The sequence below is a fragment of the Apium graveolens genome, chromosome 11, assembly GCF_009905375.1.
Source record: "Apium graveolens cultivar Ventura chromosome 11, ASM990537v1, whole genome shotgun sequence".
NCBI classification, from domain to species: Eukaryota; Viridiplantae; Streptophyta; class Magnoliopsida; order Apiales; family Apiaceae; genus Apium; species Apium graveolens.
In genome coordinates, this window is record NC_133657.1 from 186,889,383 (window position 1) to 186,907,998 (window position 18,616).

An 18,616-nucleotide genomic window follows, 5' to 3' on the forward strand; every position below is an offset into this window, starting at 1 on the left:
AAAAGATAATTTACAACTAAGATTATAAAGTAGAAAGATTTTGGATAGAACCCGATTTTCTTTAGTTGGTATGGTAATTTCCTCATCTAAAATCTAGCACACGAGTAAATCAGGTGTAAAATCTTCGGCACAAGAATGTCATTACCTCCGACTTTATTTTGTACACAAAAGCTCATCTACTGTCTAATAATAATATACATTTGTTAGTATGAGTGTAGAATTGATTTTGTGTTAATGAGTGTCCGCCAATTACTAAACTTCTATGTTTTATGAAAACCAGTTTCTTTTATGACCATTTAATGTCTTTAGCTTCATTACTAGTTGTTCCCTCTGAGCTTCAACTTCTGCGCATTTGAGACTCTTGTGGAGGTAGAGCTCACGTAATTCTTTTAACTCTGTTTCCAGTAACAACATTCTTTGATCACTCTCTTTGTCAACTGTTTTGCTGTCGGCATTAATGCCGGAGCTGTCTGACAACATACTGCACCACAAAAATCAGGGTGGGAGAGTCAATTTAGGTTACTATGGATGGAATTTAGTCTCTGTAGTTAGCTGCCAGATATTGATAAAAACATAAATGAAAATTGATACAAACGAATTGAGCATTTCATGTAAGGTAACTTTCTTTTCTAAATGGCACATTGTGGGGGAAATTGGAGATTTGACTTGAAGGAAAGAGTATTAGGTCTCATCAGAAAAAAGACATCTATGCAATAATCTAATAGCAATATGATAGTTGAGAGTCAACCGACTTTGCTCACTAATGTGCGGTGGTTGATATGATTAGTGGGTTGCACATGCAAATAAACTTAAAACAAGATTTCATTAATCACAGCAAATAAATGTGAACTCAGCATGGTCTCAGTCTATTTTATTTTATTTTTAAATCATGTCTCAATTTGTTAAAATAAGGCTCAATAAAATGTAGCGTGTTCTTAAATTTTATTTTCAATGATTCAGAGCATCAGACTTGGTATATCATGACAACATTCACTGCGCTAAGTTCGGCAACTTAGATCATAACTTTATCATGGCATAGAGTTATTTTTTACTAACCGCTTAAGCTGATCTTTATACATATCATTCGCTTCCAAGGCTTCTGCAAGTTCAATTTCAAGAAATTGGATCCTTGAAGTCAAGTCATCATCCAAAGTAAAAGATTTTCCGTCCTGCAAGTGATTTATCAAGTTAAATGTAAAATACCACAAAGATAGGGAATAAATATTCCGGTACAGTTAATCAAACCAAGCACGCCTGGTATGTCTCGTTCGGAAAAGAGTCTAGTGAAGGTATTATGTACACAAACCTTACCCCTACATCTAGAAGTAAAGAGGCTGTTGCAATAAGACTTTGGCTTGGGGGGGGGGGATTGAGGGAGGTTTAAGTGGGGGGGGAGGGGGGATTGAGGGAGGCTTAAGTTTTGTTTCTTCTTCTTTTTTTGGAGAAGTATTTTTATAGAGCACTGATGCAATAGATGAGGGGTCTAAAAACAAATATGGACAGGGTAAACGTAAAACACAAATCCTTCAATCACACCTCATTAAATCACTTAAAACTAAAATTGTGTATTTGTGTATAATGATGGTAATATAGAGCAAAACTTATATCTATCTATTAAAATGTTGGAACAAGGCAAACTAATTCTAAATAATTTTTAAATGAGAAGTGGAAACTAAAACTTTCGGTCTAAAATAATCTACATAATGAAGTTGTAACACATTTTTGGTTGTGAAATTTTGTTAACTAGAAAATGCTAAATGTTAAATCTTCAACTACCACGTACTGTCTATCCATTGAGTTCGATTGACACTGAACTAAATTTCTCTCAATTCTTATCTGCAAATCAACAACTTATTCCTTGTCATAAAATAAATTAAGAAAAAACAAGAAAACAAGAAATGAATGATACATACCTTTGAAAATTTCGGTGCTTCATGGTCTGTGTATGTACCAAACGATCTGGGCAATTGATCACCAGTGGTCGTAAATTCTCTCTTCTGCTTCAGTTCCTCTTCAAGTGCTCGAACTTTATCAAGACATTCTTCTTTCTCCTCTTCAAGACTTCTTATTTTCCACTGTAATTGACTACTTGTTCTTTTAATTCGTCCAACCTCATTTTTCAGTTCAGCATCTTGTGCACATAGTGCTTCTCTGGCACTAAGATCTCCCTCTAGCCGCAGGATTTTTTCTTCTAAAGCAACCTTACTTCGTTTGGTATCCTCTAGTTCAGAAATTGAATTTTGCATACTAGAGATTTTCTTAATTAGTTGGTCCCTCTCAGCTTTCACTTCTTCATAGTCCCCTGATATCAACTGCAGTGAAGCTGCCAGTCTCTCGTTGTCAAATTTCATTTCATTAACTGAGGTCTTGAGAGTTAGAACTTCCTCTTGCAAAAATGAGACTTGCTGCAATCGAGTCCTAAGGCTGGAGGTTTCTTCTTCAAGTTGTAGCTTTTCACAATCAGTTAACTTTAGTTGGGACTCAAGCTTATCAACCGTGCCTTTAAGTTTTTCTTCATTATCCTTGACATCTTCATATAGCCCCAATAGCTTTTCATGCTTGCCTACAAGAATTTCATAGTTATCTTTAGAGACGGCCAGTTCCCCAGTCAGATTTATAAGCTTTGAATCATTTTCCATCTGAATTACACTAAGCTTCGTTTCAGACAATTCCAATTTACCACGGACTTCTTGAAGAGTTGCTTCCAGCTTGTCATTAGTTGCACGTAAAATGTGCATTTCTAAGACTGCTTCAGAGCCTCTTTTTTCTCTCTCATCATGAGTAGCAGATATTTGGCTACTAAGATGTGCTACTTCTTGCTGAATCTTTTCAACTTCAGCCGCCTTATCCAAGTACATTTGATTCAACAAGCTCTCCCCAAGATCATATTTCTCTATATATTTATTGTCCAGGACACGAATAGCATCAAGTTCTGAAGCTAAAATTTCCGCTTTCGAAGAAACTTCAGAAAGCATTGAAGAAAACTTTGCTTCTAAAGCTTCAATCCTCATTACAAGCCCAGAGAACCTGTTTTGTGATTCTTTTAGTTCTGCTTCCAATACACCACAGAGCTTATTTAATTCTAATCTTTGTTGCCTAAGCTCTCCATTTGTTTTCTGAAGGAAATTGCATTCTCCAATAAGGGTTTCCGCGGTAGCCTGTAATTTTGGGTTTGCTTTTTTCAGATATGCACTTTCTTCTTCTGCTTCTAACCAGCGTGTTTGCATGTCCTGCAACTTGTGTTTCATATCAACTTTTTGTGCCTCTGCTGCATTAACTAATCTATTGATTTCATCTTGAAGATTCATTATTTGAGTTTCCGAATGTTGAGCTTCTAAGCGACTACACTCTCTTGCCTCAGTCATGTACCTTAGTTGAGCTTCTAAGCCAGACACACGTTCTGATAATTGAACATTTTCATTTTCCAACTCAGACAAGTTGAGTTCTAATTCATGTCTGCAGTTTTCGAGTTCCATCACTTTCTTTTCAACAATCTTATATGCGAAAGTATGGGAATCAGTACTGTTTTTGACTATCACCATATCATTCTCTACGATATTTGAAGATTCAGAGGTCATGCTACTACCTTCTCGTTTCATCGCTGCAATATTTCCCTCCAATTCAATTTTTAACTTTTGTAGATCAGAAATATGAGCTTTCAAGTCACCTTGTTGATGCCGTAAAGCCTCAATCTCTATTTCCTTCAATAAAGAGTCCGCCTTAAGTTCTTCTATCTCAGAGTCTTTTGTCAAAAGGTTTTCCCCAAGATCAGCAACCCTCAGTTCCAGTTCTTCACGAAGATTTTCGAGTCCTTGACAAGAAGGCCGAAGTGTCTGTAACTTCAAATCATCAATCTCCTCCAAGTTTTGTAAATTTACTCTCACTGCAACCTCGTCCTCATGGCATTGCAGATTTTCTTCCGATGGAACCGATTTATTGTCCAATAAAATCTTTCTTGGAACTATATTGTCCAAAACTGCCTCAGCCTGCATATGTTGAACTGGATCATCTGCCATATTCAAGAACATAACAATAGAATTAGCATAAGTGTGAGCTGTGTGCATACTTGATTTTCTGATCATAAGCAAAAAAGGAACCATATAAACAAGCACAGAACACAAACACATGCAAGTGACAGTAATGTTTAGGAGGCCATATTGTGCAAGAATGAGGAGAAGGGTACTGACTCTCAGTTTCTTCTTGTCTTTGACCTGATAACTTTTGCTGCAGTGCAGCAATCTTACATTCCTGCTGCTCTACTTGGGCACATTTCTTCTGGAGTTCATTATCAAGATAACAAACTTTATCCTCAGAACCTTGCAACTGGAGCTCCAGCTTACGACATTTACTTTCAAGAACATCAAATTGAAATTGTACTTGTGATTCAAGATTTCTCTCTTCAGAGCTAGATGTACAACGAGAAGTATCTTCTTGATTGTCATTTGATGAAAAATTTAAGAAACTGCCACCGCCTGAAAGATCCTTTTTTGACTCTTTCAACTTGCATAAAAGCTCCAGATTTTCATCTGTTAGCTCGTTACAATCTCTCTCCAGCTCTTGAACCTTTTCCTTCAAGGACTCGATTTCATTAATTAAATCAAGATTGTCTATTTTGTCAAGATCTGGTAACCTCAACTCTTGACCGATGTGAGCTCGTGCCAACTCTGCTTCCAGATTCATATCCACTTTTACAGTTGGTTTGCTGCTTAAGTTTTCTTTAGAATCTCGAGCCTTGAAATCTTGCTCCCTTTCAATCGCATGTCTCCTTGTTCCTGGGGTTTGTCCAACACAAGGATTTTCTGTTTCTGTTTTCTGCAATTCTTGTAGCTGGAGCTCTAAATTTAATCTCTTCTCATGTTGCACCACAGTGTGGATATCTGTTATTATGTGTTCGATACAACTCCGTGGATCTGCATCACAAGAACACTTCAACATTTTCCCCATTGAAACTTGCTCAGTTGAACTTCTAACCTCTTCAATGTCCTTCTGCTCAGAATTATATGCAAATTCTGTGTTACCATATTTTGAATTATTCATCGAGAGATTCTCGATTTCCACTTTTTGTTTTTCAATAGTTTCCTCCATTTCCTGAAGAACTGAAACTAGCTCAAGATTTGAGTCTTGAGTTTTCTTCAGCTGCAGAGCAAGATTACCGTTTGATTCTCTAAGAAATCTTATCTCATCTTCCAGTTCCATCTGGATGCTATCCTTGTCTAGGGCGTGAAGTTTTATGTTCTCGTGATCTTTTTGTTTTTTCGCAGCTTCCTCTTTCAGGTGTTCGATTTCTTTTTTCAAATGAGCACATTCTGTTTGTGAAGAAGAAAGCTCCAGACCCAGATCTGTGTGGCGTTTAGTTTGGTCTTTGAATTCCTTCCTCAAAAGTTCTATATCAAGCATCAATTTCTGAGCATTTCGTTCCCACATTCCAGCTTCGGCCCTAAGTTCTTCAGTTTTGACTTCTTCAGGTTCAAGAAAGTTATTAGAGGAATCAGAATTTTGTAAAGGTGATGTTGCTATACTATGTGACATGTGTCTTGAGTCTTCTCTTTGGTTTTGAGGAATCTTTCCTGAATGATAGGGAGATTGATTTGAGGTAGAAGAATCATAGACATGATAAGATCCATAAGATGCACTACTTTGGGAGCCGGTGGAATCTTGTCGCCCAATCACTTTGTCCAAAACACCACTTATATTACTTTGCGGGGAGAAGCTTTCTCTGCTTAAAGAGTCCTCAGAACCAACTGAGAAACTTGTTTCCTAGAAGTACAAGAGGAATATATGTGTTACTTAAAAAAAATTAGCACTATATACCACTGCAAGTACTCTAAATGATAGGTATGTGGCAACAAAACCAAGCTATCTAATGTTCATTGAATGTCAAAAAATCACCCATCAAATATTAAAGACATCACTGAAAGAAGATATGTGGAGACTGAAGGGTAAAATTTGTTTACATGAAAAAATTATTTTATGACCAAGATTTCTTTAGAGCCTAGCTTTCTGTACTACTGATATTGATGGTTACATGAACTTACGTTAAGTATGTCCGTACAACTTCTACAAAATTCAACTTATCAGTCATACTTAAGGTATAATATCTTAGTTGACAAAAGTTGATTTAGACTTATATCAAATAGGCTCCAAATTATTTTGGACTTTCAAGTTAGTTCTCTAGATAAAATTTTGTATCTCACAGGTAAAGCAATGAATTAATTTCCTGTTTCTTGTCAATGCAGTAGCTAACACAAAATTAAAGCTATGTACATAGAATATTAACAAAAGAAGCTAAAATATAACCCCCTCCAAATAAAAAGCTGGAGTTTTGCACTTGTTCAATCTTACAAGTGGTTGCTGATGATGCAGTATATCAATGTATAGGACAGAAAGAGTCTCATATTTCCTAAAATTCAGAATTACAGGCCAGATTTCAAGTCTCAACAACAAATGAAGGTAACAGTTGCACTTGAAGTTCAGTTAAGAACAAACATCATAGATAAATTATAGGAAACAAGACATGTAAGTTCCTCATAACTAAAGGCATAACTGATCTAATAAAATTCAATACTTACAAGTAAGAATCACAAAACAAAACTAGCACTTTGACTATGGAGAGCACAGCTAGAAGCAAATAAAAATTCAGCAGATGCTAAAATAATTTCAAAAGCCATATAATTAGAATATTATTTGCATACCCTGCTTCCATGTTCTTCCCGATGACTTAGGTTACCAGAAGAAGACCCGAAACTCTTGGTAAATGTATAGCTGGATCCATTTGACATGCTATCTATGTCATCATCTGCAGTTACATCTTCTGTTACTGAATGCACCTCGTTACAATTTTCAGTCCTGAAAAAATATAAGGACTGTCACAAACCTCAGTTTTGTTCTGGGGCTAAAAAGAAGCTAAAGTATGTTGACTGACATACCCGAGTTTTGTTCTTGGTGCCAGGCACTGAACTTCAACCTACAAAAAGAAAAACAAGCTTGAATTCTCATTAATCAAATCCATTAATGTACATTGTTTAACACTGAAGACTGAACTACTTATTGCACCAAAATATTTTACAGCACCGATTATTAACAATGTAGATGACTCACTTGTATAGTCGTCCCATGAGCACATTTTTTCAAAGGCAGTGAAACAGGGACAGAAACCTTTGAACTCATATGACCCGTCAGATTGATTGAAGCTTCCCCGAGGATACTGGATCTAGCTGATCCCTGCCATACAAGCACTAGTAATAGTTACATAATAATCAATTACTCCTGAGGCAAGAGATACATATAGATACGTAGATAAAAAATGTGAAATGTTTGATAGCAGGGTAAAAAATTAGATCATATATGAATAATGACACATCAACTTCCACCTTCATATATTTATATGAAACTAGTTTAGGCATGCTAAAAATGGATTTTATATGCAAACTTTAATAGACATTACGATAAAATCTAACTTGTCAACACAGACATCATACCATGGAAACTACAAGTTTGAAGAGGCATTGCTCAAGATCTTTGGAATCACTGTCTCGTGCAACCCATATTGAATCCAATAAAGTCTCCGTCCATCGACAGCTTCCATTCCGCACCAATGCTTTCCCTGTTTTGCTAATAGTTTTCCCTTTCTTCGCAGAGATAAGAGACACGTACAGCTTATCCCAACCTTTCGGTACCTGCTTATTATATATATGTTAACAAACTACAAAAACATTTGTAATTCCTAGAACTATCATATTATAAATGCTAATCAACAGTTCTAGTTCCAAGGACCTGAACCAAAACTGAAATTAAAAAAAAAACATCATAACCAAGCTATACGTAATCCTTCGTAGTCGAGGCTGATCATATAGAAGCTACACTAGCTTTCAGACTGTTATGATTTACTAACACAGCTGACTAACATTATAATGTGAGTATAACATCGCACAAGGTTACATATCTAGCAATGCCAGCTATAACTACAATGTAACATCGATTTCATAACTGCATCACAAATTCATAATCTCTGTGCCATAAGTTACGAAAAGACAATACCGCGCGAGTCATAACTGTAAATATGAATTAGTGTTTAATTCAACACTTCTAACAGTTAAACATTAGACACATTAAATATTTTCGATGTTTATTAAGTTAATTAAATTAATATCTAAAATTAAACTAATTAAGCTTCAATTAAAGTGATTACATAACTAAACATATAATCACAATATAATGCAGTAAAATAGGTAAATAAAAAATAAAAATTACAGAATTAACATATGAAAAAATAGGAAGAAAAGAAGTGAAAAATGACCTGAAAAGCTTGAATGTTGGAGAATTTGAAGTCAAATTTGTCATCAGTATTGGATTTGTGATGATCAGAGCTTGAATTAGATTTGTGTCTATGCAATTTCAGCATTTTTGTGGTTTGATAGATAGATACACACGTACGATCAATCTATCTCTGTCCGTTATTACTTACATAGAGGGAGAGAGAGAGGGAGAGAGAGAGAGAGAGAGAGAGAGGACGTGGAGTGTAGTGTGTAGAAAATGGGAGAGTTGAGAGGGAGAGATTCAGAGAGATATTCAGGGAGAGAGAGAGAGAGAGAGAGAGAAGGTGATATATGTGGGAGTTAGAAGAGGATATATAAGAGAGGAGAGAAGGGAGGGGGGATGAGTTGGCTGTTATGTTAGGTGCAGTGGCAGTAGAGTAGTAGTAGTAGTAGTAAAATACAACTATTAATATCATCATATCAACTCCTTTTGTAGTTAGTTTTGTTTCTTTATTTACTTGCCAAATATGAGTTGTCCATTACTTCAGCCCTCCATCTTTTTTTCATGTTTTCTTGCTTTTACGTATCAATCTATTTTTCGTCTACTAACAACTTTTCTTTCCGGAAAATAAATCGTTTTTGGTGTTTATATCTTCAAATATAAGATTTTTTTAAAAAAATCGCTCTTGCATATATTAGAATTCAAAGGACAACATGTTGCATCAAACTGCATCTATGAAATATGAATCTCAATATTTCAGATTATTTATATACTTAAGTTTCTCATGTACAAGTGCGATAATTGATGCACAACTACACCGTAATACATCATAAAGAATCTTAGAAAAGAAAAAATTAATATTAAAAAGTTTTGTCCATTCACTAGAACTAAAACAATATAATCCTTATTAAATAATGACACAATATCAATATAGAAAATTCAATTAAATTTTAAAATATCTAAATTTTACTTACAAATACAAACCTATGAATAAATTATGATTCTAATAATGCGACTGCATCTGTTAACTGCATTCGTTTTTGTCCCTTTGTTATGTTAATGCCTGTATTTTCAATCCCTGCACATGCTTCTTGTCGCACACAAATGTATAACTAACTAACTACTAAAAAAAAATGCGCATTGTCAGATTTCATATAAAAATGAATTGCAGTATTCTAGTTTCTATCCCCCAGTATAAGTTGCACGAGAATCCTAAATATTCGCAGTTTGCTCAAATATAGACTAAAATATCGACATTTTACAAACGACTTCTAAAAGCTATTGAAATACGCCAGGTGAATGGAAAGTATGGGCAGCAAAATTTCCCGAATTGACGAATACGTGACCGAATCGGTTTGAACGATTTTTAATAAACCCAATTTTTATAGTTCGGTTATGGGTTTGATTTTTATTTTTGAAAATTTATTGAATTTGATTCGGGTTTAATTTTTAGGCCAACCGAACCAAATTACTCGAATCGAATACCCTGAAACCCAATTCGAACCGAATCAAACTGAAATTCGATATATTATATTTAATATAATGTCATTATGTATTTACATTATACATTATATAATTGAGAAATGATCCGATAATAACTCATTTTAATTGAGTAAACAAATATAAAATAGTTCAAATGGATAAAGTATAAAATAGTTCAAATGGATAAGTAGTTGGTTAGATTTTTAATAAAATAAATCTAGTAATTTGTATTGAAAATATAAAAATAAAATGAGATATATAATTAATAACCAGACTATAATAATCAAGAATGACTCATAAATAATTAAATATTTTTTGGATTCCATTCGATTCGGTTCTGATTTAGTTTTTTTAAAAATAATTCGGTACGATATTGATTTTTATCAAACTCGAACTGTGCCGACTCGCTGCCGTTCGTATTGGAACGGAGATTCCGCTGTAAATGAGATGATATTCATGATGGGTTAATTATCGAGTTGTAACTTTGATGTATCAAGTTGGTAATTGAACTAAAAAACAGTATAAAAAATTGATTAATGTCATCTACAGATTACACTCGAAATAACACTCTAAAACTTAGTAGCGTCATTATGTTATTAATATGACTAAATAGAACTGTTATATTATCTAATCACATAGATGTCATATTAAATAATTTAAGTTCAATAGCATTTTCTGGTAATCAAAAATTGAAGAAAATTAAAGAAATGTATATGCATAACTATCTTTAACGACTTTTTTGATATCATTCTAAAATTGATGATCAACTTGATATATCAAACACAATTTAGTGTAGAACTTTATAATTAACTGTATTCATGACACAAAAAATATAGAGGTTTGCGTTATAAATATTTCGAACCTTTATTGAATATAAGATGGCACATGTAATATGTAATATGTTAATTGATTATAACTCAATTAAATATAATGAACACTAAATTGCTTTTTATAGAAGGTAGAATGTTAACTGATAATGCGCTTATTGCGTTTGAAGTTAATCATTATATGAAGTGGCATACACAAGGCAAATCTGGTATTATGGGTTTAAAGATTGACATTTCAAAGGCTTATGATAGATTGAAGTGGAGTTTTGTTCGAAATATGATGAAAAAATTTGGTTTTGTTACGAGTTGGATTTAATAAGGTTATGAAACTAGTGCAAACCGTGTCATATAGTTTCTTGCAAAATGGGGTTATATTTGGAGAAAATGTGCCACAACGAGGATTACGTCAAGGTGATACCATATCACCATAGTTATACATTATGTGTGCGGAGGGCTTAAGTTCCATTATTAGACGTAATGAGGATGCAAGCCTTTTACACAGATGTACTATTGCAAGAGGGGCGCCTACTATATCTCATCTCCTTTTCGCGGACTATTGTTATTTTTTCTTTAAAGCATCTGGAGCTGAAGCTAGTGTCATGAAAAGAATTCTGAACAGATATGAAAACATCTCAGGGCAGAGAATCAACTATGCAAAGTCAGGCGTAACATTATCTCCCAACACTAATGAAGAAAGTCGACTAGAGGTATGTACTCATTTGGGTGTTTCTGATCAGCAAAACCCGAGCAATTATTTGGGAATGCCCATGCTAGTTGGTCGTAAAAAGAACGAAACTTTCTCTTTTCTGGTCGAGCGAGTGCAACAAAAGCTTAACGGATGGCAAAATCAGCCTATTTCAAAGGCAGGGAAGGTAGTATTACTTAAAATTGTGGCCCAGGTTATCCCAAATTTCTGGATGAATATGTTTCTAATTCCAATGGAGATATGTGATGGAATTGAAAAGGCGATGAATGCTTTCTGGTGGGGAAATGGCAGTGCAAATAAGGGTATCAAGTGGATGTCGTGGGAAAGGTTGTGCACGGTGAAAGAGGATGGAGGTATGGGTTTCAAGAAGTTGCATGAGTTTAATGTTGCAATGCTGGAAAAACAAGCATGGAGGCTGGTAAATAACATAAATCCCCTAGTAACACAGTTAATGCATGCTCGTTACTTCCCAAAGACAGATTTTTTAAACGCAAGTATTGGAGCCAATCCCAGTTATGTATGGAGAAGCATTCTTGAATCGCAAGATGTGGTTCGCAAAGGATGTCGTCGTCGGATAGGTAATGGATTGAGTACTAAAATCTGGAAAGTCCCCTGGCTACCTAGCTTAAAAAATGGCTTATTAACAATTGAAATACCAGAGGAGCTGAGAAATAGAACAGTGCAGAGTTTATTTGATGAGACTCGGGGGGATGGGATGAAGATATTCTTAATGACATTTTAAATGACAAATGCAGAAATCTTGTCCGACAGATTCCAATCTCAAGCAGGCGAAGGGAAGACTCTTGGTTCTGGTAACCGGATGACAAATGCGAATTTACTGTAAGAAGTTGTTATAGACGACTGGTAGGAGAAGCAGAATGCACGGATGGAGTGTTTTGAAAGAAATTATGGAGTTTACAGCTGCCTGGAAAAGTGTTAAATTTATTATGGCGTACATGTCGTAGTTGTCTGTCTACAGCCCATGCACTGGCCATGAAGAGAGTTAATTTGCCTACAGTATGCTCTTGGTGCCTGAGGAATGTAAAAGAGGATATTCATGTCTTATTTCAGTGTTGCTTTACACGAGAGGTATGGGAAGACTCTAGGCTAAGCAGTCTCGTTACAACTCGGCCAAATGATACGGCCTGGACAGTGTTGCAACGGATATTCCAAGCAGGAGGCAACGAACAAATCATGATGGTTAGTTTACTGTGCTGGAATCTTTGGCAACGTAGAAATAACTGGGTCTGGAACCGTCTTAACACGTCGGCGCTCGGGTTAAGGTCAAAAGGGAGTAACATGTTAATAGAATGGCAGAAAGCTAGGGAAGGAAGGAAATAAGAACAACACAACATTTCACAGTGGAGCGAAGGTGGTGTAAACCACCAGCTGGATGGATCAAAATAAACAAGGATGTAGCATGTGTTTTAGAAACTGGGCAGGTGGGTGTAGGATGTGTTATTAGAGATGAATGGGGCAATTTACTTCGTGCCGGAAGCAATGTAGTTCAAGGTAGTTATCATCCTCGAGAAGCAGAGGCCATAAGTCTAAAGGAGGCCCTAACCTGGACAAAGGATTGGAAGAGAAGTAAGTGTGTGTTCGAGTGTGATGCAAAACTCTTGGTCGATGCGGTTAATGGAAGCCGGGGAAATACTTATTTTCATGCAATCGTTGAAGATTGTACTGATTTACTTAAATACTTTGATGAAGTATTAGTCTTGTTTACTCATAGATTTGCGAATATGGTAGCTCATTGCTTAGCAAGAGTTTCATGTTCTATGTCAGGTCCTACGGAGTGGTTATACACTGCTCCAGATTTTATCATATGTATGCTTGATTCTGATAAGTAATAAAATTGCAAGTGCGTTTATTTCAAATATATATATATACTAACTTAAAACATGTACGACGCACTGATGCACAATTTTTTTTAATATTATATAATATTTTTAAAGAAATATATTTTGAATAAAATTCTTAAATTTGTTTATTTAAAGGTGTTTATTTTTACTTTTTTAATTATATGAATTCATGATAATTATATAATACACTTGTATATTCATAGTTTTTTAGAACATTTAAACATATTTAAAGTAATAGCCTAGGTAGCGGGAAAAAATATATCATTATAGCGATTTTATAGATTTTTAGTCTAAAAACACAATATTTTCATTATGTTGAAATGTTAACAAAAATATTATGTTAGAGAGTGTGAATACAATCTGCGATTAATACATATAAATCAAATAAGTGTGTGCATGAGTAAAAAAAATCAAACAGAGAAAGAAAGGATATAAACAAAGGGAGATCCTCGAGTCCAGTTGAAACTGTCTCCTTAAAGCTATTTCGCCTCTCACTGTATGTAGGGGTGGCAATCTCGGGTAATGGGTCGGGTTCGTGTCGGGTTGATCGTACCCGATTCAATTTTTAGGTCTACCCGAACCCGACACAACCCGAAACGAGTTGAAATACTTCAACCCGAACCCGACCTGCTGACTGTGTAGTTTACCCGAACCCGACCCAATCTGACACGAATGATATTCAACTTAACCCAATCCAGAACGGGAAAGAGCAAATCAAACTCAATCTCAAAACAACAAATAAAAATTAGGAAGAGAAATCCGGTAATTCAACCCCACAATTACGCAGATAAAAGGGGACTGCAGTCAAAACTTATACACACGCATATACATATATTCACACTGTATATACAAACCAGATCTTAATTCATTATTAGTTTAATAAAAAAATCATAACTTTGGCATGTTTGTATATCGATAGATTAACTCAAAAAGACTTAACTGAGAGAGAGAAGATATGATATTAGAAAGTGAAAAAAGAAGAAGAAGATAGAAGAAGATAAGTCGTGAAGATTGAATGTGAAATTGAGACGGGGTTTGGTTTTGATACATACTGGATGACATTCAAGTGTTATTGGGCTTGTTGGGGCTTGTTGGCCCAATACAAATAACCGGAATATATAACAGGCTGACCGAATGATGTATAATAATTAAATATGTATATACATTCGGGTTACTTTCGGGTATTTCGGGTTGACCCGAAATTGACCCGATTTTTTTGGGTTAGGTTTATATCAACCCGAACCCGACCCGAAACTAAAAAATCCCAACCCTAATTCATATTTTTCCGTGTCGATTTCGTGTCGGGTTTCGGGTCGTGCCCATTTTTGCCACCCCTAACCGTATGTGCGAGTCGATAGCCTCCCAGAATAAAACGAGGCAGCGGCGGCGTTACGGATAACGAGCACCTTCAGCGAGCTTGAACGGGTACGAAACTATCGCCGACAGAGAGAGAGAGGCAGGGTTTGTGTTTAGGAGGACGGCTGTGTATTATGATGTGAGTTAACCCTAAACCCTATAGCGAAAATATATAGGCTTAGAGAAACGTGTGTACTACTTATCTTATTTAATTAAATGCGTTAATTAAATTTAATTCGAGAGTCAATTATTATCCATAATTGAATCGAATTATAAATGTCAAATCAATTCATATTCGTATTTATAAAAATAAATACCGAATAATGAATATTTATTAAAGAGCCCAAGCTCAGTGGAAACAAACAATGATAACTTATTCCACGATGGAAGCTATTTGTTTTAAGTATTTCCATGATATTGTCGCTCCAGCTAATGTAAACACGTAGCCACTCGTAGACTTAAGTGCTTTCTTGCTAGATATCCAATTTACGTCAATATATCCTTCTAATATTGCTGGGTATCTGCCATAGTGCAGTCCATAGTCACGAGTTCCCCTCAAGTACCTTAGTACCCTTATGGTCGCTTTCCAGTGATCAGCTCCCGAATTACTCCTAAACCTACTCAACTTGCTAATTGAGTATGCAATGTCTGGTCTTGTATAGCTCATGAGGTACATCATACTACCAATTATCCTTGAGTATTCCAATTGGGAAACAACTGCACCTTTGTTCTTGGATAGGTGCAAAGTCATATCCACAGGTGTCCTAGCTTTCTCAAAGTCATCATTAAGAAACTTCTCAAGGATCTTGTCAACATAATGTGGTTGACTTAATGCGAGACCCTCTGATGTTCTAGAAATTTGAATTCCCATAATTATATTTGCTAGTCCCATATCTTTCATGTCGAATCTTGATTTCAACATGTCCTTTGTAGATTTGATCACTTTATCATTGCTTCCGGCAATAAGTAGATCATCTACATATAATGTCATCATGACATAGCCATTCTCGTTATCCTTGTAATAGGCACATCTATCACATTCATTGATTTTGAAGCCATTGGTCAGCACGGCCTCATCAAATTTTTCATGCCATTTCAAAGGCGCTTGCTTCGAACCATACAATGATTTCACCAATATACAAACTTTTCTTTCTTGTCCTGGGACAACAATCCCTTCGGGTTGTTCCATATAGATTTCCTCATCTATGTCTCCATTTAGGAAAGCTGTTTTCACATCCGTTTGATGTACAGTTAGATTACGCATTGCAGCAATAGCAAACATCATCCTTATGGATGTTAGTCTCGTTACAGGAGAATATGTATCAAAGTAATCAAGGCCTTTTTGTTGCTTGTATCCTTTAATTACAAGTCTGGCCTTATACTTATCAATAGTGCCATCAGTTTTCAACTTCTTCTTGAAAACCCACTTGCTACCTAATGGTTTGTAATCAGTTGGCAAGTCCACTAATTCCCAAATATGATTCTGCATAATTGAGTCAACTTTATTCTTGATGGCCTCTTTCCACATAGGTCCATCAGGTGAGGTAACCGCCTCCTTATAGGTTTTTGGGTCACCTTCTTCGAGCAAATAGGTCATAAAATCAGACCCATAGGATTTCTCCGTTCATTGTCTTTTGCTCCTTCTCACTACCCCCACATTTTCGTCTTCACTTTCGTCACTCTCATTATCATCATCTACAGACTCATGAGATAGTTTAGACGTCATAGGTTGTTGGTTTCCTGGATTACAGGGAAACATCGTCTCAAAGAATGAGGCATTCCTTGATTCCATAATGGTATTCTTTTGAATATCAGAAATCTTGGATTCATGAACAAGAAACCAATATGCAGTATTGTGTGGAGGATATCCGATGAAGATACAATCCACAGTCTTAGGACCTATCTTCACTTTCTTAGGTGTAGGGATCAGTACCTTTGCAAGGCACCCCCACACTTTCAGGTGTTAGTAACTTGGTTTCTTTTTCTTCCACATTTCATATGGACTTACATCCTTATTCTTGCGCATCGTAATATTTAAAATATTATTTGCGCTTAAGATGGCTTCTCCACACATCGATTGTGGAAGCCCAGAGCTTAACAACATCGCATTCATCATTTCTTTCAGAGTACGATTCTTCCTCTCAGCCACACCATTTGACTGAGGGGAGTTTGGTGCAGTGACCTCATGGATTATACCATGTTGTGAACCAAACGGTTCAACATATTCACCTCCATGATCACTTCGTATCATTTTGATTTTCTCAGTTTGTTGTGTCTCAACTTTTTCTTTATAGATTTTAAATTTATCTATAGCTTCGTATTTGTTTTTCAACAAATATACATAGTAGTATTTTGTACAATCATCAATGAATGTTATAAAATACTTGTTTCCTCCCCTTGTTGGAGTGAATTTTAAATCACATATATCGCTATGTATTAGGTCTAGCACTTTGGTGTTCCTTTCCACACGTTTAATGATGATCTCGTTAATGTTGCCTCAACACAAGTCTCACACTTATGTTTTGAATCAATAGTGAGCTTTGGTATGTATTTTTTTACACTTAAACGTCGAAAAGTCTGCGTGTTGCTCTCTCCAGTGAGCAATGGTACCTCTTCCTTCAGGAAGCGATCCGGATGCAACGTGGTCAGATAGAAGTGCATCTTTTGTTGCCAACGTTTGAAGTTCGTTCCGTTGAACTTCTCAGGTTTTTCAGCGTGTACAGCAGGCACAGTTGGCATAACAGGTGCAACAGGCACCGCATGTGGGATAGATGGTACGTGCGTCTGTACTACAGGTGTATGCACACCGGTAGGCACCGCAGGTCTAATCGGAGGAGTAAATCATGCCGATATATGTCCAAGGAGAACACTAAACTGCCCAATGACAGTGTGTCCCACAGGCACATGTACCGAAGGCACATGTCCAACAGGTGTTTCACCCCCATCAGATCCCACGATCTGTGCGTTAGGGTTAATCGCCTGCTGGTGAACCCCATCAGATCTAGTGATCTGTGTGTTGGGATCAGCCGTCATGTTCATTGGATTGTTCACAGTTTGGTTCTCCATCGATCTGTTACTCAACAAACCAAGCAGATACAGATGTATCAGTCACAGGTGTATAAAAGAAAATAGCTTTAAGATTGTGAATACAATCTGTGATTAATACATATAAATCAAATAAGTGTGTGCGTGAGTAAACGAAATCAAACAGAGAAAGAAATGATATAAACAAAGGGAGATCCTCGAGTCCAGTTGAAATTATCTCCTTAAAGCTATTTCGCCTCTCACCGTATGTGCGAGTCGATAGCCTCCCAGGATAAAACGAGGCGGCGGCATTACGGATAACGAGCACTTTCAGCGAGCTTGAACGGGTACGAAACTATCGCCGACAGAGAGAGAGAGGTAGGGTTTGTGTTTAGGAGGACGACTGTGTATTATGAGTGAGTTAACCCTAAACCCTATAGCGAAAATATACAGGCTTAGAGAAACGTGTGTACCACTTCTCTTATTTAATTAAGCGCGTTAATTAAATTTAATTCGAGAGTCAATTATTACCCGTAATTGAATCGAATTATAACTGTCAAATCAATTCATATTCGTATTTATAAAAATAAATACCGAATAATGAATATTTATTTAAGAGCCCAAGCCCAGTGGAAATTAAATTAGCAAAACTATTTCGTTATTATTCAGGCCAATTTCTGCTACATTTGTGTCTGCACGTCGCACACGCGGGCAAGCCCGAAGGCTTCGCAAGCCTCGGATTACCCCTCGAAATCCCACAATCTGCACCTCACCTGCGCGCGCACGTAGGAGATGGAGCAACACCTTACTAACACTTTTAAACACTACTAAAGTGTTGTGCTATATAAAGCAATGGAAATCCCTTTTCCATTACAATGTGGGAAATAATTTTCCTTTCTACATTTCCATTTTCAAGGGACCAACTTTGGATGATCACATCTCATTCATCCCTTAACCAGTTTGAGTGTTTCAAAGTGCCTCGGAAAGCTCTCACGGAGGAGAACAAACTCCAAGCGTCACCCACTCAAGAACGACTCAAAATGACTTGACAATGTGGGGCTCAATACCCATATTTTCCAACAGAGAGTTTATTACTTACGCCC

At 36.2% G+C, this 18,616-nt stretch overlaps 2 protein-coding genes across 2 annotated transcripts; one reads left to right on the plus strand and one right to left on the minus strand.

Annotated features, from left to right (window-relative positions):
* Nucleotides 1-30: 30 nt before the first annotated feature.
* Nucleotides 31-8,691, minus strand: LOC141697015 (uncharacterized). Its single transcript, XM_074501194.1, has 9 exons — nucleotides 8,297-8,691; nucleotides 7,479-7,676; nucleotides 7,099-7,221; nucleotides 6,927-6,964; nucleotides 6,693-6,846; nucleotides 4,188-5,757; nucleotides 1,914-4,009; nucleotides 1,057-1,169; nucleotides 31-481 (listed from the first exon to the last, which is right to left on the minus strand). Exons 1-9 carry the CDS (start codon nucleotides 8,399-8,401, stop codon nucleotides 268-270), a joined length of 4,611 nt encoding a protein of 1,536 aa, XP_074357295.1. The 5' UTR covers nucleotides 8,402-8,691; the 3' UTR covers nucleotides 31-267.
* A 2,314-nt stretch (nucleotides 8,692-11,005) lies between these two features.
* LOC141696263 (uncharacterized) lies at nucleotides 11,006-13,121 on the plus strand. The gene is made up of 4 exons (XM_074500428.1): nucleotides 11,006-11,849; nucleotides 12,027-12,111; nucleotides 12,237-12,471; nucleotides 12,714-13,121. The coding sequence occupies exons 1-4, from the start codon at nucleotides 11,006-11,008 to the stop codon at nucleotides 13,119-13,121; spliced, it is 1,572 nt and encodes a 523-aa protein (XP_074356529.1).
* Nucleotides 13,122-18,616: the final 5,495 nt, after the last annotated feature.